Source organism: Chionomys nivalis, chromosome 2 (assembly GCF_950005125.1).
Source record: "Chionomys nivalis chromosome 2, mChiNiv1.1, whole genome shotgun sequence".
Lineage (NCBI taxonomy): Eukaryota > Metazoa > Chordata > Mammalia > Rodentia > Cricetidae > Chionomys > Chionomys nivalis.
This window is the reverse complement of record NC_080087.1, coordinates 19,724,613-19,742,695: the sequence shown is the minus strand read 5'-3', so window position 1 is coordinate 19,742,695 and position 18,083 is coordinate 19,724,613. Positions and strand designations below refer to the sequence as shown.

The 18,083-nt window shown below is 43.3% G+C and overlaps 2 protein-coding genes across 3 annotated transcripts in view; both read right to left on the bottom strand.

Annotated features, from left to right (window-relative positions):
- The window catches only part of Lats1 (large tumor suppressor kinase 1), a 38,348-nt gene extending 33,789 nt beyond the window's left edge, over nucleotides 1-4,559 (bottom strand). Inside the window, exon 1 of one of the 2 annotated variants that reach the window (XR_009055972.1) lies at nucleotides 4,297-4,559. The gene's annotated coding sequence lies outside the window, so the exon portion shown is untranslated. The remainder of the gene's footprint in view (nucleotides 1-4,296) is intronic. The other variant, XM_057754473.1, reaches the window with a different exon arrangement.
- A 1,296-nt stretch (nucleotides 4,560-5,855) lies between these two features.
- Nucleotides 5,856-17,478, bottom strand: Nup43 (nucleoporin 43). Its single transcript, XM_057754488.1, has 9 exons — nucleotides 17,325-17,478; nucleotides 16,883-17,005; nucleotides 15,631-15,708; nucleotides 13,520-13,700; nucleotides 12,199-12,334; nucleotides 10,939-11,090; nucleotides 9,503-9,625; nucleotides 6,203-7,036; nucleotides 5,856-6,017 (listed from the first exon to the last, which is right to left on the bottom strand). The coding sequence occupies exons 1-8, from the start codon at nucleotides 17,442-17,444 to the stop codon at nucleotides 6,807-6,809; spliced, it is 1,143 nt and encodes a 380-aa protein (XP_057610471.1). The 5' UTR covers nucleotides 17,445-17,478; the 3' UTR covers nucleotides 5,856-6,017; nucleotides 6,203-6,806.
- Nucleotides 17,479-18,083: the final 605 nt, after the last annotated feature.

The following is an 18,083-nucleotide window of genomic DNA, read 5'->3' as shown; positions in this document are numbered from 1 at the left end:
GACAAATTAGAATACATGCTACAAAACAGCTTACTACCCTAGATCAAGGAAGAGTAGTGTCAGATTAGCCTTTCCAATGAATAGGCCTGTCATGTTACTTTCCTCTTCCACAGCCACTCATAATGCTCCCTTGAAGGACTCTTTCAACAGTATTAAAGCAAAAGCTCTGGAAGCACACTGCCCGGGTAGGATCTTAGCCTTCCCTCGGAACTCCCACTCCAGGGTCTCTGTGTAGCCCTGGCTGGCAGACCAGGCTAATTTCAAATTCAAAGATCTGCCTGCCTCTGCCTCCAGCCAGACTCTCAACTTTTTATTTTTCTTTCTTTCTTTCCTTCCTTCCTTCCTTCCTTTTTTTGTTTTTCAAGACAGGGTTTCTCTGTAGCTTTGGAGCCTATCCTGGAACTCGCACTTTGTAGACCAGGCTGGTCTCGAACTCTCAGAGACCCACCTGTCTCTGCCTCCCAAGTGCTGGGATTAAAGGCATGCGCCGCTACTGCCCAGCTGGACTCACGATTTTTAAAATGATTAGCTGTGCAACCCTGGGCAAATCACTTAGCCTCTGTTCCTGCTTTTCATCCTCAAATGTATACAATAATTGGAGCTAACTCATAGGGCTGTTATTGACATTAAATAAGCTCACACATTTTCAACAAGCACCTGGCCAGCTTCCTTCAACAGGAGGAGTCCTGTAAGTCCTTTTACCTTTTTAAGTCCATATTCCACCTATCTCCAAGCTCACATTCTAACCAAGCCAAACGATTAACTCTCAGCTAAAATGCCTCGTGATTTTCTACTTTAATTTTCTTTTTTATATAATCTTGAGGGAGCCTCTGCCGTATTTCTTGTAGAAACTATACTCAATTTTTAAGGCTTCATTCAAATGCTTCCCCAACAGAAACACTCGCCCAGAACTTGTATTCCCTGAGCAAAAGACACATTTTGAATGATCCAAATAGAGTGTTTTCGTTATATTATTTTTCCTAGATCACAGATTCACGGATGATTTGGAGTCTTGACTTTGTTTAACGGACAAAGAAAAAGATCTAGAAGTAAAGTGCCTTGAATAAGATTATCTTTTTTAAAAATGTTTTTTTTTAATTTATTTAAATGTATTTTTATGTGCATTGGTGTGAAGGTATCAGATCCTCTGGAAGTGGATGGAGTTAAGGACAGTTTTGAGCTCCCATGTGGGTGCTGGGAATTGAACCTAGGTCCTCTAGAAGAACAACCAGTGCTTTTAACCACTGAGCCATCTCTCTAGCCCTATTTATTTATTTATTTATTTATTTATTTATTTATTACATATACAGTGTTCTGTCAGCATTTTTACTTGCATACCAGAAAAGGGCATCAGATTTCATTATAGATGGTATGACTATCTGAGTATGAGCTGACAAGTGGTTGCTGGGGACTGAACTCGGGACCTCGGAAGAGTGGTCGGTATACTCTTAACACTGAGCTATCTCTCAGTCCCAATAAGGTTATCTTGTAGTCAGTTAAATGCTAGACTAGATTCCACATACTCTAGCCTAGTCCAGGGCACTTTTCATTACACCTTTGACTTAAACTTTCTTGATCACACTCAATCTTGAAAAGAGTTAAAGTTCTTCAGATTGAAGAAAAAAAACTTCCATGAAAAAAAAATTGAGGTGGGTGGTGGTGGCACAAGCTTTGAATCCCTGCATTTGGGAGGCAGAGGCAGTCAGGTCTCTGTGAGTTCAAGGCCAGCCTGGTCTACACAGTGAGTTCAGCACACAGAGATCCTGTCTCGGAACAAAACAAAACAAAAATGGACTTTCTTCAAAAATTCATTGCCTTGTATATTAGGAAAAACAACAATAAAAAAAATCAAACAGGTACAAATACATAGTAAGATTTCAAAAGCCAGGTATGGTGGCATATACCTTTAATCCCAACAGAGAGGCCGAGGCAGGAGGATCTTTGTGAATTCAAGGCCAGCCTAATCTGTGGTGAGTTACAGGTCTGGCAGGGCAGTACAAGAAGCAGTCTCAGAAATAAACAAAAGCAATCTAGTGTTAACTTGGGCTGAACTAAGTTTATAAAGACAATCTGCTAAAACCCTTGGTGAACTGTATATATTGTTTCTCAGCAGCACAGACCTCCTGTGTCAGAGAGCATTTCTGACACATCCATCCACCGACATGTCCTTCCAGTTACTCTCTAAGGATTGACTGATCAAAGGGCTAGAGAGATGGCTCCGTAACTGAGAGCACTAGATGATCTTCCAGAGGACATGGCTTCTAATTCCAGCACTCATAATGGCAGACTATAATTGTCTGTAACCCCAGTCAGAGGATCCAACCGTCTCTTCTGATCTTGGCAGACACTGGGCACACACGGTGCACATACACACACGCAGGCAAAACATTTCCACACACACAAAATACTGACCAAAGTGAAAACTGGTGGTAGGGTTTGTAGGTCGGCCTGCAGAGCGCTGCTGGGCATGAAGAGACAGGGGTTAGATACCCAGCACCACCTAAACTGGATTTGGTGGTATGACTGTAATCTCAGAAGGGTTATAAATTCAAAGCCATCCTCAGCTACACAGCAAATCCTAGGCCAGCCTGGGCTACAGAGATCCTGCCTCAAAAACAAGTAACAAAAAAGTGGAAACTGCTGAATGTGTGGCAATTTAGTGAGCTCCTGTCTGAAAGAGAAGAGGGTGGGCAGAGGGCATCATCGCCATCCACCTGGAAGACCCTACATACAGTGCTCGGTACCACAAAAAATATGAAAAGTCACTTATTTTTGTACTGACACTGAAAAATGGTCATTTCTACTTTATAACATTATTAAACTTTTGTAGCGTACAAAAGTCATCTAATCTAAATGTCACATCTAAATGAAATTAAATAATCAGAGTAGGAACCATTCCAAGAGTATATGTATATAGAACAACAAAAACTAGCATGAACCAGAAACTTAAATGGTGGAAACAAAGCCAGGTACCATACACACAGCTTAGGAGATATTTTTTTTATTACTTTGAAGAGTCTCAAGGCATACAGTCAATAATCAGGCACACAGAGAGTGCCTTTCCCACATGTGCTGCGATCTAGTTTCTTGCCATAACAGCCTGTAAGAGAAAGGCAAAGACTCCACTGACTGACCGACTTAGGGAATCACTTGGCCCATATTACCTACCCGACCACTCTCTTAAGAGAAAACCTTAGTTGGGACGATAAAAACTGAAAGTATCCTAACAGTTAACCATACCCTTTTTTTTCCTCGTGGAGGAAAGCTGATTTAAAACAAACAACATTTGTGGGGCATGATGGCACAAACATTAAGCCCAGAAGCAGGAGGACCTTTTTGATTTCAAGGTCAGCCCGATTTACACGTTGAGTTCTAGGCTAATAAGTACTATATATTGAGGCCCTGTCTGAAGAAAATTATAATAACCTTCAACAAATAATCCATAACCGCCCGTCAGCCTTCATGATGCCAGGCATTCAGGCTAATTTCCAAACTCTGTGCGTTACCATATTGTGTGAGGCTGTACTTAACTATTCACCGGACATAACTGCCAGAGAATACACATACTTTAAAAGTCATATTTACAAATGTAAACAAAAATCTTAACCCTGTTCCCTTAGAAAATGATTTTCAATCGCAGAAGTCGGAGAAGACGGGATAAGTCACCTGCGACTCATTCTTCGCTCCGAGCGTACTTTTCAAGGTACAATAAACAACCTTCCCTCGATTGTCTTTCCTTCCTTTTCGGAACTTAAACACACGCTCCGACTAAGCTGACACCGTCTCTCCCATCCCTAGCCACTAAGGGGTGACCTAACATATTGCAGCGGGCTGGAGAGAGTCCCCGATCGCTTCGAGGTTTACCCCGAGTCGAGGCCCGCCGCGAGGCCAGGCGAAAGAGCAGCGGGTTTGGGTTTGCGGCAGCCTCCCGAGAAACACCAGCTCTCTCGCTTATCTCTCCTCTAAACCAGGGAGGGGCGAGGTGGGGGAGATACCGTCGCCTCGGGCCTCCGCCGGCTCTTTCGCCAGCCTCGTTCGCACCTCGGAGGCCTCAGCGCCCCGGGCTCTTCCTGCGGCGCCGGGTGCGGCCAACCTTCATTTCCCCAGGGCAGGGCTCAGCTCAGGTCAGCGCGAACAGCCCAGTCAGGCCCGGACCCGGCCGGCCGAGCCCGCCGCTCCACGGCGGTCCTGGGCCCCCGCCAGCGGGGATGGGCGTGGGCCCCGCCGGCCACCGCCCCGCCGACAAGGGCTGGGGAGAAGAGTGAGCCCCACCCGCGGCGCCGGCTCCGGACTTACCTGCAGGGGACAGTGGGGCTCCTGGACAGCGGCCTCGGGCCCGAGGGCCGGCGCCGCGGCGGCCGGAGCCCGTCCCCGGGGCCCCCGGGGTCGCTCGGGGTTCGGGATGGGGCAGGGCGGGGACGCACGCCGGGGGGGCTGCGGCCGGCCAGCGCGGCCCGACGCGGGGTCGCGAGGACCTGGCTCTCCCCTCAGCACCAGGCCGTCGCTGCCGCCGCCATTTTGCCTTCCACTCCGTGTCGCCGCCGCCGCCGTCCGCCGCGGGTTTCCCGGATGTGGGCATTTCCCGGCGTCGCTTGCGCGGGGGCCGAGGACTGGGGGCTTCAGGCCGCCCCGCTGGGGCCGGGAGCGAGCGTTGGGCTGGTGGCCTCTCGCACGGCTGCCCCGAGCCCGGGTGAGCATCGCCTGCAGGCTCTAGTCGCCCGGAGAGTGGAGTCGGTACCACCGCATTCTGGCTCCGCACCGAGACGTGACCCGGGCGCGACGCTACGAGCGTGGGTCCCACCGGGAAAGGGCGGTGAGCAGCGCTCCGAGACCCACGGACGTTTGGAGGCAAGACGTGTAGGGCTTGAAGTAAATCTGAGTCTTCGGGACCTTGGAGAGTACGTGGTTTTGCAATCAGCCGGATGCAGTATTCTTGAAACTAGACCTATGGATTAGTAGAATTCGGTCATTGTAGCCGTAAATGGAGTAACCGGGCCTGTGTTAGTTGTTTCTTATTAAATTGATTCTGCTGTCCGGGATGCATCATTGACTTTTGTCTTAGAATATACTCTTTTTTGCGGGAATATGGTCCAGGTAGGGACTCTCTAGGCAACTGGAACTCGCGATTCTCCACCTTCCCAACCACTGAGATTCTGCCAACACTGATCTGTCTACTCACCCCCCTGTAAATATGAACACCTTCCCCAGTTTTGCCGCTAAGAAATACATGAAATTAGTATCTTTTCAGATCATCTTTGTGTGTTAAGCCAAAAAAAAAAAAAAAAAAAAAAAATCAAACCATGCTATACAGGTGCCCTACTGAACTATATCCGCAGAACATTCCATAGTTTTCATTTTGAAACTGGGCCGCACTAAGCTATTGGGCTAGCTTTGAACTCATTTTGTAGCCCAGACAAGCTTTTAAACTTGTGATCCTTCTGCTTCAGCTTCCGGAGTAGCTGAGATAGCAGGACCTTCTCCACAAAGCTCAGCTCTGCTTTTTTTCTGAGATTAATTACTGGGTACTGTCTCCAAAAGTTTAACTGTGAAAACCTCAGATTGTGAAAAAATCAGATTTGGAGGCCAGGGAAATGTTTAGTGTGGTTGCTGCCATTGCTTTATATCTGTTGTCATGGTAAAATCCTTAGTGTGCCTTCAGCCTACTCTGTGGTTAAATGCTTCCTGCATATCGATGTCCCATCTTGTGCTTTGGTAGGTAGTTAAAATTTTAAGAGGCATGTAAATTCAGTGAACCATGTCTGCTGATTTGAACCAACTATTAAAAAAAAAAAAATAGCCGCGGAGCTGGAGCTGCTGCTTGAGGAGGAAGCTAAGTCACTGCTTCAAGCCAAGGTGGAGGAGTCATGAAAGATCCTTGGGAAAGCAAGGGAAGAGGAGTGGATGCCTCACCAAAGGCTGCAGAAACCAAACCACAGACCTCCAACCGGGAGTTGGAGAGCACTAGCATTACCGACTTTGCAATGAGTATATGAAATTATTTTGTAAATATTTTCAACCTTGCCGGGCGATGGTGGCGCACGCCTTTAATCCCAGCACTCGGGAGGCAAAGGCAGGCGGATCTCTGTGAGTTCGAGACCAGCCTGGTCTACAGAGCTAGTTCCAGGACAGGCTCCAAAGCCACAGGGAAACCCTGTCTCGAAAAACCAAAAAAAAAAAAAAAAAAAAAAAAAATATTTTCAACCTTTAATAATCAGAATAATTCCTTTGGAGCACTTTCTATATTAGCACATTTTTTAGATATTAAAAAACTATTATAAAACTTAAGTTATAATTCTAGAAAATATATTGTTCACAAGTGTTGATATGTAAAAAATTTATTTTTGGAAATAAATTTGGCTTATGTAAGCAAGAACTGATATGCTGGAGAATCTTGGTATGTGATGTAGCTAGTTTTCAAGGGGAGGGGTCAACAGTTGACATCCTTTGAAATAGCTGAACTCCACACGGCCATGTGCATAGCAACCCTCCTTATGCCTGTTTCTGTTGGCTAGATAGTTTAATTCAAATAATTCTGATTGGATTCTACATTGTTGTTTTTTGTAGAATTGTTACGTTAGATGAAGGCCTGTGTTGAACAGGCCTGGACCCCTTCAATGTCTACACTCTGAGGATCTCTTGCATTGATCAGATTCTAATAGTGTTGGGGGAAGAGTCAGCCAATAAGCCAAAACTGGGCACTGAAGTTAACAACAGTTTTCTGTTTTCTTGCAAATACCATATTTCTTTATGATTGGATTTTGCACATGGTCACATGGTGGAATTGATAACTTTGGGTTTTTTCACGTTCATGAAAATAGTTGTCTGGTAACATATATGGCTTCTGCATCAGTCCCACAAACAAGACAGGGACCTAAAACATCCAAACTGTTTACAGACAGAGTTCTGCTGGGAAGCAAGCTTGTGATTTCAATGCGGTCTTTGGCAGGATCTGTGCTGAGCCAGGAACTTATTAGAGACTGGTGAACAGTGGCCTGGTTACTTATACTATGAGACAGGAAAGTGCTGCTTCTTCCTCCTGTGAGAAGAAAAGAGGAGGAAGAAAAATGTTAAGACATGTCCAAGGCAACTTGTAATATAAAAACGTTTATTGGGACTCAGGGTTTCACAGGGGTAGAGCCCACAACTATAATGGAGGGGAGTGTGGCAGCAGGCAGACAGAAATAGCCCTGAAGCAGTAGCTGAGTTTCCATCCTGATCCACAGAAAGACACTCAGGAATGGCCTTTGCTTTCGAAATCTCTGAGCACCCCCTAGTGACACACCCTGTCCAACCCAGCCACAGCTCCAAATCCTTCCCAAACAATTCTACCAACTGAGGATCAATCATTCAAATATATGAGTCTGGGGGGAGAGGGGGCTCATTCTCTTTCAGCCCATAAAGACTAACTTCATAACACTAAACATAAATCTTCTGTTGATATTTCAAAAAGATAATAATTCTAATATATTTAACTGTTAAATCAGGCTTATGTGGGAATAAGCACAAGATGATAAAAAAAATTCTATTATGTCACCTTTTTTTAAATTACTTTGTTTTTTGTTCTTTGAGATGGGGCTCTATGTAGTCCTGGCTACCCTGAACTACTTATGTAGATTAAGCTGGCCTCAAATGTTCAGAGATTTGCCTACTCTACCTCCTGAGTGCTGGAATTGCAAGAGTGTACGCCACACCCATTTTCTATCATGTCATTCTAAATTTTTCATTACATGTGTGCAGGCATGTGGCCACAACCAAAGGGGAAAGCAAAAGGAAAAACTCGTTCTATTTTTAATTATTCGTGTATGTGCATATGGATCATGGAGATCAGAAGGCATCTTGTAGGAATCCATTCTCTCCACCACGTGGGTGCTGGGAATCAAACTCTGTTGTCAAACTTGGTGGCAATGCCTTTACCCACTAAGCCATCTCAGTAGCCTTATGTCATCTTTTTGACTAAAAATTTATTCAGTGTTAGTAAATATTCAACATTGAAGGGAAAATATAGATACCAAATTTGTAGTCAAAAGAAAACCCAGAAATTTAGTTGATCCCCATTTTTTCTGTTTATTGTTTTAATGAAAAGATCTTAGAGAGGTAACATAAAGAAACAAAAATAAGGAAAAAAGAACCCGAAATATACACAGAAACATAAGTTTCTCACTTGGGAGGCAGAGGATCTCTGAGTTCAGTGACAGCCTGGTCTACAAAACGAGTTTCAAGACAGCCAGGGCTACATGGAGAGAACATGTCTTAAAAACCAACCGAACAAACAAAAGAAATACAAGTTCCTAGTTCATATGAATGAGTTTATAGGGGCCCAAGAGATGGTTCAGCTGTTAAGAACATACACTGTTCTTGCAGAGGACCTGGTTCAGTTCCCAGTACTTAAGACTGATGGCTCACAACCACCTGTAACTCCAGCTTCTGGGATCTGACACCTTCTTCTGGTCTCTGCTGCAACTACACTCATATATACATACAGGAATATAAACACACACAGCATACAATTAAAAATAAAATGAATAAGCTGGACAATAATGGCGCATGCCTTTAATCCCAGCCTTTGGGAGGCAGAGACAGGCGGAGGATCTCTGTGAGTTCAAAGCCAGCCTGGTCTACAGAGCAAGTTCCAGGATAGGCTCCAAAGCTACAGAGAAACCCTGTCTCAAAAAACCAGAATAGATTAGATAGATAGATAGATAGAGAGAGAGAGAGAGAGAGAGAGAGAGAGAGAGAGAGAGAGGAGAGAGAAAGACAGACAGACAAATTGAATCTTTCCTTTTGCTTTCCCCTTTGGTTATTTTATGTGTATGGGTGTTTTGCCTGCATGTATGTCTGCACCATGTGTGCCTGGTGCATGGACACCAAAAGGCATTGGATCCCCTGGAATTATAGATGATTGTGAGCTGCCATGATGATGGTGGGAATTGAAACAGGGTCCTCTGAACTCTTAACTGCTGAATCCTCTCTCTAGCCTTTGTGGTTTTGTTTTTGTTTTGAGACAAGGTCTGTTTTGTTTTTAGCTCCAGTTAGTCGACTCTCTATCTTAGGGCGTTCTTAAACTGATCATCCTGCCTCCACGTCTCAGGTGCTGGGAGTTTCCACCAAGGCCTGTTTGGCTCCTAGTCTGCTTACTCCCTACACAGTAATTTCATGTAGTTTTTGCAGTTACTTCCTGCTTTATTCTACCGTAGTCGGTGCTTTTAACCACCGAGAATGTGTGAGCTAGAGAGATGATGTCTGTGAGCACTACACACATTGGATCCCTGAAACTGGAATTACAGACATACACGCAAGCAAAACACTCATACACCTAAAATAAAAGTTAATCTTAAAAAAATAGGGAATGTGGGCAAGTTTGGTGGTGCACATCTTTAATCCCAGCACTCGTGAGGCAGAGGCTGGCAGATCTCAGGGAGTTTGAGATGAGCCTGATCTACACAGCAAGATCCTGACTCAACTTGAGATTTAAAAGGTCCTGAACAGCACCCTGGAACTTTACCTTGGTGAAACAGAGAAGACTTTTCGGATCCATTTGTGGAGGCATCCCAGTGCCAGAGGGATCCATCTTCAGAACAAGTAAACAGATGATCTGGATTGGATGGGTGGAAGTGAACCTCCCACACTAAGAGACAGAGGCAATCAATGTTAATAGTCCAAAAAGGTTAAATGATGTAACAGTTACTGATTTTTCTGGCCTACTCCACAAGTAGTGGCTTTTTTTCTATCTGCATATTATAGTCACCAAAAGGTTACAATCTGTCATTTCTTTACTTTTGAAGTCTTTGATTTTTAACTAAAGTTTATAGGTTCCCCAGTTCATCTGCACATTTTTATCCATTAGTGTGATCCTAGCAGCTGGGAGACAGAAGTTTGTCTTGAACCCCTAATCTCCCTGCCTTTGCCTCCCAGCTGCTGGAATTACACATGCTTGTCTGAACATTTCTTAAATAGGGTCAAGCTGCAGTACAGGTTTAATATTTGCTTACTTGTATTTCTATTCAAGCAAAGGCATTCTATTCGAACAGAAGAGGGCATCAGATCCTCTAGGACTAGAATTACCATTAGAAGTTGTGAGCCAGCATGTGGGTGTTGGGAATAGAAGATGGTTTCTGTGGAAGGTCCATCTTTCCAGCTCCTTGGTTTTTTTTAAATAATGAAATGATAAAGAGTCCCTTTCACAAAAAGCAATATCAAACAAAAATATCAGTTGGAGCTTGGGATATAGACCAGGGGCAGAGTACTTCAGGGGACTGAGAACATATTTTATGAAAGAGCAGTAGCTCATGCCGGTAATGTCGGCACTCGGGAAGCTGAGGCAGGAGGACTTGGCAAGGCAGTGTCTAGTTTGGGCTACACAGTATGTTCCAGGATAATCTGGGTTACTTACCTCAAAACTACACAAAATTAATTGATTAATGAGCAAATATTAAGTGATAATTTTATACAGAACTATCAGTAACCCAACAACATCCAATATGACAGTTTGGCCCCATTGATTTTATTTCTAAATAGTCACCACCGCCAGCCCCCCCCCCCCGCCCAAAAAACAAAGAAACAAACAAAAAACGAAAAACCTAAGAAAATCAGCTCAGTAAGATGAGCATGCAGTAGCTGGATGGTAGTGGTGCACTCCTTTAATCCCAGCACTTGGGAGGCAGAGGCAGGCAGATTTTTGTGAGTTCGAGGCCAGCCTGGTCTACACAGCAAGCTCTAGAGCAATCAAGGCTACACAAAGAAACCCTGTCTCGAGCAACCCCCCACAAAAGCATGCAGTTCTGCATATGATAAAACATTAAGAGCTTAAACACAGAAAAGGATTATCTAGCTTATACTATATAGATTTTAAAAGCTTTGATGTGAACCGATCCCTGTGTATCATGTGCTTATGTGAGGAACTCCTCCCACAGAAACATTCTGCATCTCCACAATACTCACTTTCAGCCTCATGAGCCTTAAGTAAAGATACGGGCATGGTGCCTTGTCTAACATCCCAAATACTCAACATCCCGTCCTGGCCCCCAGTAGCTACAACATGCTGCTGGTTGGGATGTCTGTCAACACAGTGGAGTGGCACTCGGTCACCAGTCCTTTTAAAGAAGATAGGACAATATCAAAGATGTGGAAAAGGACAATTTATATTTGCATAACAGGAAACATATTTCATTTTAACAACCAAATAATAAAATTATGTGACTGGAAATACTAAATCTTAGTGGTGCAAAAATTTTTAACTAAATCACATATATTTATAAATAATAGTTTTAAAGACTACAATTACTCATTCAACTTGGAAACACAGGAAGCAAAATAACACAATGGTAAGATGTGTAAGAAAGACGTCCATGAAAAAGTGTGACTCAAGCTGAAGAGCTGGCTCAGCAATGACACGAGTGATAGTCAGAGCCCCGAGCTCAGCTCGCTGCACCACATCAGCAGCTCATAGTCGCCTGTAATCCCAGCTCCAGGAGCTCCTATATCATGTGCATATAGGCACACAGTATAGTTCAAAATAAACTTTAAAATATGTATAAACTATACCAATTTTTCTTTATGCCTATGCTCTTAATTTATGTTTTTTGTTTGCTTTTTAAACCTGATACTACATTCTAGTTTCTTGAGAAAGCAGCAAAGGTTACAGACCTAGAAAGGGTGATTCTACTCTGAAAAAAAATTATCTTGGATTATATTTTTTGTGCAATCACACCTACAGTGTATTTTACTCACTACCAATACAATCATTTGATAAACAGCAACAAGTTTTCTGTTAAACAACATATACTTCAAAGACATAAAAGCTCTGCATCAATACAACAAATACTTACTAAATTTAGGATGATAGAATCAACTATTATCCTTGTTAGTTATCCTTGCTTTATCAATTTAATCATGGATCAATGTCCCTGAAACACATTGGAATGCAAAGCTGGGGGACAGGAACAAAATAGCTCAGCAGTTAAGAGCACAGGCTGCTTCCAGAGAACCTGGGCTCAATCCCAGCACCTACAGGGCAGCACACAACTGCCTGTAACTCCAGTCCCAGCCTCTTGGGATACTACATGCATGAGGTGCACACATACACCAGCAGGTAAAACACTCATACACATAAAAATAAATTTAAAAAAACACCACAAAGTTGACTGCAATAACCAAACATAACTTTGTAGCGCACTGCTGAAATGACAAATCAAAACTTACAGTGATAATATCTGACAGGGCTCACTTCCTTGTTGTCTGAAATCCCATATTTTTAACTGTCCAATGGAGTTTACTGTAACAATCTCAGGAGTTCGGAGGAAGGTTACAGCATGGAGTGTACTGCTGTCCGCGTTATCTGCAAGTTTAGAAATAGTAGTATGTGTTGACAGGCTCCTTTTAGGGCACATTCCTCCTACTGGCTGAAATATTGTAATTTCTGATAATTCAGGATACTTTTTTAATGGAGAACTATATAGTAAAATACAATACGTGTCTAGATGCTCTCTTCCTCTCTGGTAGAGAGCGTCACTCAACAGGACAGTTTTCTAAATGCAGGGCTGATTTACTATCTGTTTTTTTCTAATTCCTCTTAAGATTGCTATATTGAATTCTTTCTTTTTTGATTCTTATTTTATTTATTTTTTGGGTTTTCAAGACAGGGTTTCACTACGTAGCTTGGCTATCCTGGAACTCACTCTGTAGACCATGCTGGCCTTGAACTCACAGAGATCAGTCTGCCTCTGCCTCCTGGGTGCTTGGATTAGAAGCGTGAGCCACCACTGCTTGGCTTTTTATAATAGTTTTTTCTTGGATTTCCTCAAGTTTTAAACTTGAAGCACATGATACAAACTTCCAAACTTAACTTGTGCCACTTCTGTACAGTGCCAGCAGGCAAAGCCCTTAACAAGTGTTATAACTTAGAAATTAAAGAACACAAGAAACTGATGCCTGGGTGCAATCCTTGGAGGTCTAGGGTGGGGGACCAAGATTCTTGTCAGGCAAGTCTGAGTGAAGCACAGTTAGGAAGCATCTCACTAGCACTGTGTCTAAACACCACTAGAGTCCATCACTCCATGTTCAAGAGCAACTGGTTTGCCACCTAGAGATACCTAACTTCTGTTGCTGTGCATTCAATACTGTGCAATCTGATCCGAACTTACCTTTCTAGCTTCACCTTTCATCTCTCCAATAACAAATATCTAATGTCAGCTCACCATAGACTCTGTCGTGTGCTGTCTGGTTTTACCCCGTCTCCACGCTATTCCCACTTTTCTGGCATATCATAATTTAGCATTATTTATGATACAGAATCAAGAATATATTAACTGCCACTTGCTGCAAAATTATGTGATAATTCCTTCTACTAAAACAAAACACCACCACCCAGTATATTTCTCTCTTTTATCAATTATTTACACTGGCTTTATCCACACACTACCTTACAAAGGGACCCTGCCATGTGTATTTTCACACTCTTCACTTAAAATCATACTTACTTAGTTCAATTACTATGTGATAAAAGAAATACGATTTCTCTCACCTATAGTTCTTACAGCCTCCTTGTGGTCAACTCTGAAGAGATTGATTCGCCCATCTTCTCCAACAGAAACGATTTCTGGGTTGTCACACACAATCCCTGTACACGGTGCACTGCTGTAGGAAGGACTGCCGGGACCTGTATGGTGGTGAGCTGCGGGCCACTGCTGACTGACTGACAGAGTCTAGGCATCAGAAATGAGCATACATTAACCAGAGCAAAGTTCTTTTTTTTTTTAAAAAAAAAATATTTATTTATTTATTAAGTATATAATATTCTGTGTGTGTGTGTGTGCCTGTGCCTGCAGGCCAGAAGAGGCACCAGACCCCATTACAGATGGTTGTGAGCCACCATGTGGTTGCTGGGAATTGAACTCAGGACCTTTGGAAAAGCAGGCAATGCTCTTAACCTCTGAGCCATCTCTCCAGCCCCCAGAGCAAAGTTCTAAACAGCGAGCCATTCTCCTCAGGAATTTTTGTTTGTTTAAAACACAACTTCCAAGTTTTGGGATTATAAGTGAGCCACTGTGTCTCTTAATAATAGTATAATAGTCTCATGTCCTTGTCCTTGTAGAAGAAAAAGCAATTTTCCTTCTTTGTGGGTTTTTTTGTTTTGTTTTTGGCTTGTTTATTTATTTATTTATTTAGGTGTGTGTGTGTGTGTGTGTGTGTGTGTGTGTGTGTGCGCGTGCACACTGGTATTTTGCCATGAGCATCGGGTCCCCTGGAATTGGAATTACAGACAGTTGTGAGCTGCCATGTGGGTGCTGGGAATTGAACCCAGGTCCTCTGGAAGAGCAACCAGTGCTCTTAACTGCTGAGCCATTTCTCCAGTCCCTTCCTTTTCTCTTTGTTTTGTTTTTATGGATAGAAACCAGGTCTTCAGAGGTCCCACTACCTAAAGACCTCTCTCTTGAGGCTGGGGAGACAGCTCAGAAGTTGTGTGTGCACTGGTCTTGGAGAGAACCCCGGTTCCATTCCCTTACCCACACCAGGTGCCTCACAATAGCTTGTAAGTCTAACTCTATACTGGTGCTTCCAACAAATTTCTGTACATTCTAATTAGACTCACCACATTTACATAAAATTAATGATTTCTGTGACCAAGTGGCTGAATGTTTGATTATCCTTTAAAAATTTATAGGAATCAATTAATATATAGGGAACTAACTTCTATATCTTTTACTACATGATTCCATTAAGAAAACAAGTGAAAGCTGGGCATGGTGGCATATACCTTGATGCCAACACACAAGGAAGCAAAGGCAGATGGATCTCTTAGTTTAATGTCAGCCTGGTCTACATAGTGAGTTCCAGACCGACCAGACCTACATAGTGAGATCCTGTTTCAAAAACAAAAAGGTTCCATGCATGTGTGTGTGCCTGCCTGAGTTTATATGCACCTTCTGCTCAGGCCAGAAGGGCACATTTGATCCTCTAGAGTTAGACTTACAAGTTATTGTGAAGTACCTGGTGTGGGTGCTGGGAATGGAACTGGGTTCTCTCCAAGAGCAGTGCACACTCCTGAGCTGCCTTCCCAGCCTCAAGAGAGAAGTCTTTGGGTAGTGGGACCTCTGAAGATCTGGTTTCTATCCATAAAAACAAAACAGCTATTCCCCCCTCTTTGTGGTATTTAGAACTAGAAGCTGAGCAAGTATACACGCTTGCTCATTTACTTTCTCCCTTCAACCCTGTAAAAGACCATCAGAGGAGTTGAGAAACCCTATAGGAAAATTACCACCAGCAGATGCTACTATTAGAGCTAATAAACACAGTTTATTTAAAGGATGTCCAGTTTCTGTAGAAGCCAATGTAAACATGACGTACTTATGCATGCTTCGACCCTCATCAACCCCTAAAAACTAGACAGTAGCCTCTCCGATTGACTTCTCTGTGAGCTAAGGTTGCGCTGTGTTGTCCAGGCTAGTCTTGAGTTACTGTGATCAAACAACTCTTTTCTCTCGGCCTCTGGAAACGTGGGAGCTCCAGTGTGCCAATGACTGACTCTCCTCAGGTTTAAACTGTACAACACTGTGAACTCAACACAGAGTCTTCCGTAAGCCTCCTCAGAAATGTCTAAAACACAAGTTTACTCTCCCAACAGAAGTTCTTTACCTGGTTATTTGGATGGTGAAGGAACACTGTTACACCTCCTGTTGATGAAGCAGCTACAATTCTTTCCTGGTCAAAAAACTAAACAGAAAGTTTCTGCATATTACTATAGATTTGGAAATATTAATGAGGAAAAAAATCCATTACTTCAACTTGACTAATAGCAAATCCTGTTAAGAATTTAAAGAAGCAGGCAGCCTATAAACACTAAGAAAATGAAATATGTCAACATCTGAAAGTAAAAATTTCTACATAAATTACTAGTATTTTCATGCGGGATAAATAGCGAATTTAAAACTTTACTCCACATTTTTCATTTTGGGCTGCAGTGATGAAAGTCTGGAAATGTGTCATTCCTAAGTGTGGCAGCGTTTAACTGAGTAAAATCCATGGCATCTGAAGTCATATAGATTTTTTCTGATGAGGAAGGGGGCTCTCTGTTGCCCAAACTCATCTTGGGCTTCTGTTGCTTCAGCTTCCTAAGCAGCTGGAACGACCAGCATCTACCACCAGTGCAGCTCTGAAAATGCATCACTGGTTCTGAGACCTTTTAAAATACCTTCTAAAATCACGTAAGTTCTCTGAGTTTTGATAAACCTTTAAAATGGAAACACTAACTTCTGCTACGTAGTTAAAAGGAACCACGGATCCAACCCCCACATTCTAAGAAAAAAAAAAAAAGAACCACGGAAAAACCATCCTGCACAATATTTTCTACAACTGTTCAAGAGATACCACTCTCATCTATAGGATTAGCTGAGTAGTGAGGAGTACTTGAGGGCTGGGATACACACACTCAAAGGTAGAGAGCGCTTCCCCAGTACAGGTGAGGTCTTGAGATCACTCTCACAACACACGATAAAACCCGACTCACAGATATGAAATGCAAGTTAACATATCTGTATAAAACTCACCAAACAGGGCAAATATTGCTGTTATTTCCTTTGAGATAAGGTCTCACTACATAGCCCAGGCTGGCCTTGCGATCCCTCCTGCTCTGCCTCCCCTGGGCTGGAATTAGAGACTTAAACCCCCATGTCGCGCTTGGGCAATTAATTTTAAAACTGAGTGACCTGAATTCACTTTCCCAGCCCCACCCTGTCACCAAGTGCCTAAACAATGATGTGGCAAATTACAATTCAGAGATTAGTGTCCTGTAAACCAGGGGTGAGAGTAGTCAAACTATAAGGTGCCACATTACCTCTAAATGTATTCTCAATCTTCCAAAGTTGTCTGGGTGACAACTCAGATTTACCTGTAAATCCATGACATCACCATGATGTCTGATATCGCACAGTAATTGATGGTCTCCTTCAAAGCCTCCGTCAGAATCCAAATTTCCAAAATCTCCAATAGACCACAGTGAAACGCAATTTTCCTGCAAAGCAGAAAGTTTTATATCTTGGGGTGACGAAAACGTAAACTCTAGGAAGGCAAAATTCAGATTGCCTTTTGGGCGACCTTGCTTCAAAAGCACCTCAGACAAACAATACGGTAAGAGCTGAAAAGACCAGAGATGTGGCCCGGTTCGGACGGTAGGAATACATACTTGGTGAGGGTTTAAAACCAGATCCGAGGCTCGGATACACCACCAGGCAGCTTGCACTCAAGGCAGCCTGGCAAGCCAGAAGGTGCTTTCGCGCGCCCGCGCGGGGGGCGTGGAGCACAGCAGCCGGGACCCGCCCGAGCCCAGGTACCTCATTGTCCCAAGAGCCCGTAGCGAAGGTCTCTGCGGTCTGCAGGCTTCCGGAAGGCACCGGCCGCCAGCGGGTTTTGCTGATTTTCTGAGACACAAACTTAGCATAAATTTCCTCCATGCCGAAATCTACAAGAAGGTTCAGCAGAAAAGCACACTGCGCGCCCCTCAGGCCCGCCTCTTCCTGCACGGTTCTGATTGGATGAGACCTCACTGGGGAGACGGTGGCCGCAAACAACCAATTCTCGACAGCGAGAGGACATGCCAGCCCCTGAACTGAAGGAGTCCCTGATGCTCACTCCAGGAGGCATCTCTGAAGACTGGGCCCCTAGAACCTTCACAATAACACACACTCCTAAGGTGAAGTTAGCCCAGGAACACTGACAATAACAGTGTAATGCCAGATGAATTTTTAAAAAAAAATATGGGTTTTTTTTGTTCTTTATAAAAACTTTGTTATAAAAATTGTTGCAAGTTAAAAAAAACACACAAGCAGGTCAGAGTGGTGCACTCCTTTAATTCCAGCACTCAGGGAGGCAGAGGCAGGCTGATCTCTGTGACTTTCAAGGCCAGCCTGGACTACAGAATGAGTTCCAGGACAGTCAGAGATACAGAGAGAAACCCTGTCTTGAAAAAATAAACAAAATAAAAAAAAATCAACCCAAACAAACAAAAATCAACACACATCAAAATTAACCTGACCCAAAGACTATACAATCTAATGAACTTTTATACATTTAGCAAAGCTGCTTAGAAGTTG

Coding starts and splice junctions, on each gene's coding strand:
- Nup43 (XM_057754488.1), bottom strand. CDS start 17,444: ATGGAGGAAATTTATGCTAAGTTTGTGTCTCAGAAAATCAGCAAAACC. Junction 17,006..17,324: donor CGGGCTCTTGGGACAATGAG/GTACCTGGGCTC, acceptor TCTGCTTTGCAG/GAAAATTGCGTTTCACTGTG. Junction 7,037..9,502: donor GTCTTCTCTGTTTCACCAAG/GTAAAGTTCCAG, acceptor TTCTTCTCACAG/GAGGAAGAAGCAGCACTTTC.